The 8,873-nt window shown below is 64.6% G+C and overlaps 1 protein-coding gene across 1 annotated transcript in view; it reads left to right on the forward strand.

The window, feature by feature from the left end:
• Positions 1-8,450, forward strand: part of MRC2 (mannose receptor, C type 2) — a 15,950-nt gene extending 7,500 nt beyond the window's left edge. The window contains exons 10-30 of the mRNA XM_010561450.1: positions 145-260; positions 411-559; positions 688-905; positions 1,148-1,290; positions 1,713-1,815; positions 1,939-2,077; positions 2,392-2,427; positions 2,789-2,949; positions 3,266-3,333; positions 3,567-3,667; positions 3,787-3,932; positions 4,317-4,431; positions 4,515-4,678; positions 4,879-4,987; positions 5,487-5,725; positions 5,817-5,985; positions 6,168-6,317; positions 6,605-6,724; positions 7,125-7,304; positions 7,677-7,703; positions 8,230-8,450. Coding sequence (XP_010559752.1) covers positions 145-260; positions 411-559; positions 688-905; positions 1,148-1,290; positions 1,713-1,815; positions 1,939-2,077; positions 2,392-2,427; positions 2,789-2,949; positions 3,266-3,333; positions 3,567-3,667; positions 3,787-3,932; positions 4,317-4,431; positions 4,515-4,678; positions 4,879-4,987; positions 5,487-5,725; positions 5,817-5,985; positions 6,168-6,317; positions 6,605-6,724; positions 7,125-7,304; positions 7,677-7,703; positions 8,230-8,450 — 2,874 coding nt within the window. The remainder of the gene's footprint in view (positions 1-144; positions 261-410; positions 560-687; positions 906-1,147; positions 1,291-1,712; positions 1,816-1,938; positions 2,078-2,391; positions 2,428-2,788; positions 2,950-3,265; positions 3,334-3,566; positions 3,668-3,786; positions 3,933-4,316; positions 4,432-4,514; positions 4,679-4,878; positions 4,988-5,486; positions 5,726-5,816; positions 5,986-6,167; positions 6,318-6,604; positions 6,725-7,124; positions 7,305-7,676; positions 7,704-8,229) is intronic.
• Positions 8,451-8,873: the final 423 nt, after the last annotated feature.

The raw sequence follows: 8,873 nt of genomic DNA on the forward strand, positions 1-8,873 counted from the left end.
CAGGAGACCTCCCAGAAGAAGGCAGAGGTGGTGGTGAGGGGATGTGGGACGTCGGTGTCACTTCCACCCCGGGTTTGCTCCCGTCCTTCTGGGGAGGGCTGGGGTTTGAGCGGTGGTGGACGTCCCCTGTCACCCGTTCCCCAGGGCTGGAAGTGGCACAGCCCCTCCTGCTTCTGGCTGGGCGAGGACCGCGTCCCCTACAGCGACGCCCGCAAGACCTGCTCCGACTACGGCTCCACGCTGGTCACCATCACCAACAGGTCAGTGCCACGCTGGCGGTGGTGGTTATGTCCCCCAAAACGAACTCCCTAAGGCAAGATGCGACCCGACAGCTGGGCTTTGCCCGCAAGAGCTGGAGCATCACCGGTTTCTCGGCGTCTCGGCATCACCCGCTCTCACCGCCCCTCCAGGTTCGAGCAGGCATATGTCAGCAGCCTTATCTACGGCTGGGACGGGGAGTATTTTTGGACAGCGCTGCAGGACATCAACGAGACGGGCGCTTTCCGCTGGCTGAGCGGCGACGAGGTTATGTACACCCACTGGAACCGCGACCAGCCCGGTAAGGGGACGGCCGTGGGTGGGATGGGGATGTCCCCTCCGTGCAGGGTGGGTGCTGGCTCTGCCCCCCCACCCCGGCACGATCTGACCCTAAGGCTGGCATCCTCCCCGCTCCCGTGAGTGCTCCAGGTTACAACAAGGGCGGCTGCGTGGCCCTGGCCACCGGCAGCTCCGTGGGGCTGTGGGAGGTGAAGAACTGCAACACCTTCAAGGCCAAGTACATTTGCCGGCAGAATCTGGGCACCCCGGTCAACCCCGAGCTGCCCGGTCCTTATCCAACACCCAGCCTCGCCGCCGCCTGCCCCCCGGGATGGAGCTCCGACTCCAAGCTCCGTCACTGCTACAAGGTATGAGGTGCTGGGGGGGCTTTTCCTGGCCATTTTGGGGGTCCATGTGCCTCCCCACTGGTGCAGGAGGGGTGAAGGAGCGTATTTTGGTGCTTGCAAAGGGCAGCCTGGACCCCAGGAGCCTGGTTCGGGCTGAGTGACGGCAGCGTGCCCCAGGATGCTGCTGTCTGCAAGGTGGGGGACGATGCTCTGCTCCTCTCCCAGCGCTGAGCCCCCTCCGCTGCCGGTTCCTCCTTCCCCAGGTGTTCAACTTTGAAAAACTGCAAGAGAAGAAGACGTGGATCGCGGCGCAGGAGTTTTGCCGGGAGCTGGGGGCCCAGCTGCTCAGCCTGGGCAGCTACGAGGAGGAGCACTTCGTCGCCAACACCCTCAACAAGATTTTCGGGTGAGAAGCTGGCTGTGCCGGCACATGTCCCGCTGCTCGAGTGTGCTTGGTAAGAGCCCACACCCATGCCCGTGCTCTGGCATGCACGGACGGATGGACGGACGCGGTACGGACGTGATTCTCTGAGTACAAACTTGTGTGCAGAAGGTGCGCCAGTTGGTGTGGCTACACCGAAGAGGGGATGCAGGAGAAGTGCAGGAAATTTGGTGTAATTTGGGGATAGAGCTTGGATTTAAAAATCCTTCAGCCCTGAGCCGGCACGCCTGTTATCTGAGCTCCTGCCTTTGGGTGTTGTGGGGACAGTGGGCTTTGAAAACAAACAAAAAAAGGGCCAGATTATAAATATATATTTGTATATAAATATAAAAACCTCTGGTCTGGAGGGGAGTTGTGTTCTCACCCTTCCCCCTGGCTCCCTGCAGGGAGTCGGAGCCGGAGCTCCACGAGCAGCACTGGTTTTGGATCGGCCTGAACCGACGGGACCCCGCAGGGGACAGGAGCTGGAGGTGGAGCGACGGGCTGGGGGTGAGTCTGGGGGAGGGAGAGCGTTGGCGAGATGACTCCGGTTGGCATTTGGGGTGCGGGAGGGGGGGGCAAATCCGGCCCTGGTGGAAATGCCCAACACCGCCCATCTCTCTCGACCCCCAGTTTTTCTACCACAACTTTGACCGCAGTAACTACGACGATGATGACATCCGGACCTGCGCAGTGCTGGACCTGGCCTCCCTGCAGTGGATGCCGATGCAGTGCGAAGCCCAGCTGGACTGGATCTGCAAACTGCCCAAAGGTACCCAGTGAAGAGGCCCCCCCGCCCCCCAAAACCCTTCAGCTTTGAATAACCTGGCAGAGGATGGGCTGCAGGATGGCGGGGCGGATGCGGGGGCACCCTCTTGTCACCTCCCTTCCGAAGGCTGCGCTTTTATGGGAGGATGAGTCCTAATTCAGGGGCTGGGAGAGGTAGGAGAGGTTCTTGCCGTCCATCCCAGGGGCATTCGGGAGGACATCTCGCCCTTGGAGCCCGTGGGCGGTTTGCAGGCAAGCATCAGCGGGAGCATCCCAGCCCCGCATCCCGCTGACAGCCTCTCCTTCCCCTTCCACCAGGCGCCGACGTGAAGGAGCCGGAGATCACAACCCAAGGTGCGTTGGCCGTGGACGCGCGTCCATCCGATGTAGACCGTCCTCACCGGGCGTCTGCCGCCCCGTCGCGTACACGAGCGAGACGCGGTCCCTGCAGAGCATCCCTGCAGTGTTATCCGGAGGAGGACGGATCCTGCGTAGGGTTGTAGGAGGGAGGGGAGCCCGGGCATCGTGCTGCCCCTTACTGCACAATGTGGCTGCAGGGGTTGACTGCAGGGACCGGGCAGGATCAGGCCCCCTCAGCTGTAGGAGAGGGGTAAAAGCAACCCACGGGGGACCGAGGGACGGGGTGACGGGTGCTGCTGGCTGCGACGGGGGGGGGGTGGCACAGCCACGGTGTGACACCGGTCCCTGCCTGCAGGCAGCAAAGAGTGGGTGAAGTACCAGGAGGCCGAGTACAAGTTCTTCGAGCACCACTCGACGTGGGTGCAGGCACAGCGCATCTGCAGCTGGTTCCAGGCGGAGCTGGCGTCGGTGCATGGCGAGGCCGAGCTGCGTTTCCTGGGCCAGAACCTGAAGAAGGTACCAGGGGGACGGGGACATTCTGGGGGCACCCACGGGCTCCACTGCCTCCCCAAGCTGCTCCCTCCCCGGCTTCTTCATCCTTTGCTGGAGGGATGTTGTTTGGGGAAAGCCGGGCTCTGCTGGGGTCTTGATGGGTCTCGTGTGGTGGCAACAGGTCCCGGCGTCTGGGCGCGGGTTTGGGGCTCTGCACGGTGATGCTTTTTGCCGCGGTGCAAGCTGCAGGGGGGGCTGCCTGGTGCCCGGGGTGGCCACGGTTGTCCCCAGGGACACGCAGTCCCTGCAGGGCACTGACGTGTCCTCGCCGGGCGTGCAGTTTTCCAGGGGCCAGGAGCAGCACTGGTGGATCGGGCTGCACACCTACGAGAACGATGGGAGGTTCAAGTAAGTCAGAGACCAAGCCACCGCATCCCTGCATGTCCCCATGCCGCTGCCGCCGGCTCTCGGAGCACTGTGGCTCAGCGCCTGCACCTCAGGGGTCTCATCTGGGGTGCTGGGATGGAGGTTCCTCACCCAAGAGAGGGCAGTGGTGGGGCATGCTCCCAGTTAGGGCGTGCAGCTGGTCCCATTTGCCAAGTTACTGCTTGGCCTCGTGCTCCCGCTGGTGCCTTTCCCAGGTGGTCTGACGGGTCCCTCCTCAACTTCGTCTCCTGGGCGCCAGGCAAGCCCCGGCCCATCAACAAGGATAAGAAGTGCGTGTACATGACGGCCAGCAGAGGTGAGGGGCAGGATCCGGCCGTGCCGGGGCTCTGGAGGGGCTGGGACCCCAGGCTGAGTGGGGACACCCCTATCCCAGTGCAACGGGGGGGGTCATGCCTGTCCTGTCCCTCCCCACAGAGGACTGGGGGGACCAGAAGTGCATGACGGCGCTGCCCTACATCTGCAAGCGGAGCAACGGGACGGCCGAAAAGCCTTCCCTCCCACCGCTGCCCGCTCCCACGAGCGGGGGCTGTCCCCGTGGCTGGTTTCCCTTCCTCAACAAGGTACGGTAGGATGGAGAGGGGACGGCCGGCCACCTCCTGGCCTTCCCCCAGCCCCGCCGAGGCGAGGAGGGGGTGGCTGAGAAATGGCAGGGTGGAGAGGGATGCATGTATGTGTTTTGGGGGGAAGGGCCGGGGGGGGGGGGACTCGCACAGGGATGCTGGGCAAGGTGCAGGTGCATGTACGTGGATGTCGGGAGAGAGGTGTGCCGTGGGGTAGGGGTGTGGGAGGGGTTGGGGGACCTGTAGGTATGAGGGTGCAAAGGGGAGAAGGAGTGTTGGGGCAGAATGGGGCTGCAGAGGGTGGTTGAGCGGGGAGGGTACAGGGTTTGGGGGGGTTGGGGGTGGCTGCACCCCCTGGACCATCCCGTGCCCCCACCTGTGCAGTGTTTCAGCTTCAACGGCCACGACAAAGCCGAGATAGTGATGTGGCCAGAGGCGAAGCAGGCGTGCGAGAGCCAGGGCGCCGTCCTGGCCACCATCGCCAACCCCCTGGAGCAGGGTAGGTCCCCTCCGCCGCCACCGGCCCCGCTGGCTGGGGACCTGCCGGGAGTGGTACTCAAGCGCCTCACCCATCGCTTGCAGCTTTCATCACGTCCATGCTGCCCAACATCTCCTTTGACCTCTGGATCGGCCTCCACGACGCCCAGAGGGAATTCCAGTGGGTGGAGGGCGAGCCGCTGCGGCACGTGAGCTGGGCGCCCGGCGAGCCCTCGGGCTGCGGTGCCTCCAGCGCCCGTGACAAGCCGGTGAGTGAGACCCCCCGCCCCGTAGCATCCCCAATCCCTGGGAAGGTCTCAGCCCTACGTCCCACCAGGAGGATGGAAGGTTATAGCATGCTGGGGTGGCTCTCCGAGGGCAGAGCAGGATCAGGCCCTGCAGGGTGGGGGGGTGTCTCTGGCGTGGGGGGGGGATGACGATGCTAAGACCTTGCGGCTTGGCTGTGCAGACCAACTGCGTGGTGGTGTGGCACGGTTTGCCCCCCCACTTCACGGGACGCTGGGATGACCGAAGCTGCCTGGAGGAGAAGCATGGCTACATCTGCCAACGGAGTATAGGTAGGAGGGGGGAGAGCGGGACAACCTCGGTTTCTGCTCGCTGGGGACCTGCCACCACCCCCCCAGTGCCCCGTGCTGTGGTGGGGATGCAGCTGGGGAGCTCAGGGTGATGGGCTCGGCTTGGGGGGAGCTCAGGGTGCTGGAGGAGTGCGGGGAAATAATCTTGACTCAGGGGCAGGGGGTCCCTGGTCCCAGCCATTTGTGGGGCAGCCCCCCAAACCTGTGGACGCCAGCCTGGCTCGGCATGTCCCGTAGGGACGTGCATCCCGATGGACGGCTCCAAGGTGGGGATGGCACCAGGCTGTCACTGCTCGTCACCCCTGGGGATGTGGCCTCTCCGTCCTACCTGGTTGCACCGGGATGGCCCCAGGTGCCCATGCCCCGTGCCCAGCGCTGTCAGGGACACCCCAGTTTGGGGGGGTGGGATGGATGAGGGGGTCATCCCTGGGATGTAGGAGCATCCTCCGTGCCCTCTGACCATGTCTCTTTGCTCCCCCAGACCCATCCCTGAGCCCCGCGCGGACGCCGTACCCCACCTCGCCCACCGGCACCCTCTTTTACCACAACAGCACTTACCGCATCCTGCAGAAACCCCTCAGGTGGCATGAGGCTCTGCTGCTCTGTGAGACCCTCAACGCCACCCTGGCCACCATCCCTGACCCCTACAGCCAGGCTTTCCTCACCCAGGCCATCAGCAGCCTGCGGGCTCCGCTCTGGATCGGGTTGGCCAACGATGAGGTGAGGGAAGGGGGCAGACACCGGGGCCAAGGGTCCGCAGGGGGTCACGGCAGGCCCCCCCCCTGGCTTCTCCTCCGCTTCATTCTTCCAGGGAGGCCGGAGCTACTCGTGGTTGACGGAGGAGAACCTCTTCTACGCTAACTGGCAGGACGGGGAGCCCCAGCAGGTCGCCGGCTGCTCCTACATGGACGTGGACGGGAGCTGGCGCACGGCCGGCTGCGACACCAAGCTGCAGGGGGGCATCTGCCAGCTCCGAGCAGGTGATGGCCGGGGGGGGACATGGGGGGGCTCGGCGCAGGGTGGACCGGGTGGGGAGCGACCGAGGGTTGGAGGTGGCATCCCACCGGCGAGCATCCTTGCGGGGTTGGGTGCCCCAATGTGCTGCGAGAGCCCGACACCCTGTGCCCATCCACCCACCCCCAATGCACCGCATGCTCCCCAGGTGCCCCCCGCACGCACAAGTGGAGCTACAGCGGCAGCTGTCCCAAATCGCTGGAGGACTCGTCCTGGATCCCCTTCCGGGACCACTGCTACACCTTCCACATGGAGATCACCCTGGGGCAGAAGGATGCCATGAGGAGGTGCCAGAAAGGTACGGGGGGGGGCTGTGGGAGCAGAGGGAGGTGATGCACCCTTGGAAATGTAAGAGGGTGGGCTCCCCAGGATGCCCGTGGGCGCAGCAGAGTCACCCTTGAATGGGACCCCTGCCCATGTCCAGCCTCGGTCAGTCATCGTCTCGTCCTTGCTGTTACGTGCTGGGGTTCCCCAGTTACCACGTGGTTCACGGGTGGTTCCTCAGCTTTGTCCTCTCGGGCACTGCTGCTCCCGAGCTCCGTCCTCTGAGGTCTGGGCTCTTCCCTGACACTCTTTCCTCCGCAGTCGGCGGCACAGTGTTGTCCATCCAGGACGAGATGGAGAACGTCTTCGTGTGGGAGCATCTCCAGGCGTACAAGGGCCCATCCAAGGGTGCCTGGCTGGGCATGACCTTCAACCCCAAAGGTACAAAGGAAGGAGTGAGGTTTTAGGTACTCCCCCAGGCACCACCGTGAATTCCCACCAGGTCTGTGGTGAGCAGAGGAAGCCCTTGGTGGTGGCACCGGTGGGGGGGGAACTCATGCCATGGTGTGACCAGGAGCCGCAGTGCCTCAGGCTGTGCTGGATGCCCCAAGTGTGTCCTCCTCTGGCTTGGTGGGAATGGAGTGGTGCTTTCAAGCCCAGAGCCTCCTCCAAGGCACTGGAGCCTGCAGGTTTAGGAAGGTGCCCCATCGCCCCATCGCACCTCCCCATCGCCCCATCGCACCTCCCCATCGCCCCATCGCACCTCCCTGTACTTTCTGAACGGGGGCAAAGATGGGACATCCCCTTCAGCCTCCCCAGACCTAATTCTTCCATTTCCCAGGTGGCACCTTGGTTTGGCATGACAACACCGCCGTGAACTACTCCAACTGGGGCCAGCACGACACGGGGCCCAGCATGCTCAGCCAGAACAGCTGCTACTGGATCCAGAGCAGCAACGGCGTGTGGCGCCTGGGCTCCTGCACCAACGTCACCATGGGGGTCATCTGCAAGATCCCCCGAGGTAGGGACGCCCCACTGCTGCCCGAGGCATGTGGGGCTGATGTGGGGTGAGCTGGGGGTCCGGGTGGTGCAGGGCAGAGCTCTGTCCCGCTGGCAGCACCAGCCACGTGTTTTGGGCAGTTCCAGCGTAGGGGGGTTGCAGGGTGCTGGGGTCTGCAGGTCCCCATTGGGCCGTGCGTGTCCCAGTGGCTGGTTCAGCACCTCGGGGCAGGATGAGGGCAGTGGTGGAGCAGAACCAGCGGGTCCCCGTGGCCGTGCGTCACCCAGCGTCGGCACGGTGCGGCGCTGGGAGCAGCGGAGGATGCGGGGCCGGCACTGGGAAGAGGGGAGGGTGCTGTGGCCGTGCACTCATCTGTCTGTGTTGCTGTTGCAGTGGAGGAGAGCAGCTTTTCCAAGGCAGGTGAGTGGAACCGTCAGCCTGGGCGCAGTACTGGGACCGGGAACCAGTGCTGGGGGACCGTACTGCAGCCTGGCTTGTATTAATAATCAAAAAACGGCGTTCCCGGGTGGGAAATCCCACTTCCAGGTGGTTTTGGTCCTGGGTTAGGACTCCCCAGTAGCAGAAGCCATTCCTCCGTGGAGGAGTGTGTCCAACCAGCCCCTTGCCAGGCTCTCCTGCCCTCGCCCCCAGTGCGTGCTCCGGCTGGGGGGATGGACACCCCATCTGCTGGTGGGATCCCAAAGATCCATCCCAGGCAGCTGCCAGATGTTCAGGCACATCAGGAGTGACCCAGAGAGGCTGCCCAGCCTCGGGAGCTGTGCCACAGGCAGGACGTCCCCAAAACACCGAAGCAGACTCACAGTCCTGTCCCGCTCTGACCCGTTCTGCCCGAGAGGGCTGGGTCTACCGGCCAAAACCCCTCTCGCAGGGTAAGACAACGGGAGACGGCAGGCTGCCTCTCACCGGCCTTTTCTCCTCCCTGCAGCTCTGCCGGAGAACACGACGGCCATCGCGGTGGTGGTGCTGTCGACGCTGGCGCTGTGCGCCATGCTGGGCATCGCCGTCTACCTGTACAAGCGTCGGCGGAGCGCGGAGCGGGGGGCCTTCGAGAGCGCCCGCTACAGCCGTACCACCTCCAACCCCAGCGAATCCGCCGAGAAGAACATCCTGGTGTCGGACATGGAGATGAACGAGCAGCAAGACTAACGGCAGGGGGGACGCTGGGGACCGGGGACCTGGGGAGGGGGGAGGACGGAGAGCATCACACACGCTATCCCCACGGCACACGGGGCAGGGGCGGCAGCGGGACCATTGCAGCAGGGCAGGGAGAGGGGCTGGGGTCGGGGTTGGGGTCCAGCCAGGCGGGCGAGCGGAGGGAGCTGGGGTCCCTCCCGCCCCGCGGGTCGCTGCCACCACCTCCGGGCTTGTCCCCAGCTGCCGGGAGTTTGCCTGCGGCAGCCGTGGAGGCAGTTTCAGGGCTAAAAAGTTTCGAGGAAAGTCGTCCCCCCGCCCCAGTTCAAGAGCTTTCCGGCGGCGCGAACAGGCTCTGAGACACCTTCCCCTTGGGAGAAGGCAGGCGCAGGCATTCAGGGCCCTGCGGTGGGCTCGTTCCTCCCCCCCTGCCAGGAA

Source organism: Haliaeetus leucocephalus, unplaced genomic scaffold (genome assembly GCF_000737465.1).
Source record: "Haliaeetus leucocephalus isolate CR32 unplaced genomic scaffold, Haliaeetus_leucocephalus-4.0 Scaffold144, whole genome shotgun sequence".
Lineage (NCBI taxonomy): Eukaryota > Metazoa > Chordata > Aves > Accipitriformes > Accipitridae > Haliaeetus > Haliaeetus leucocephalus.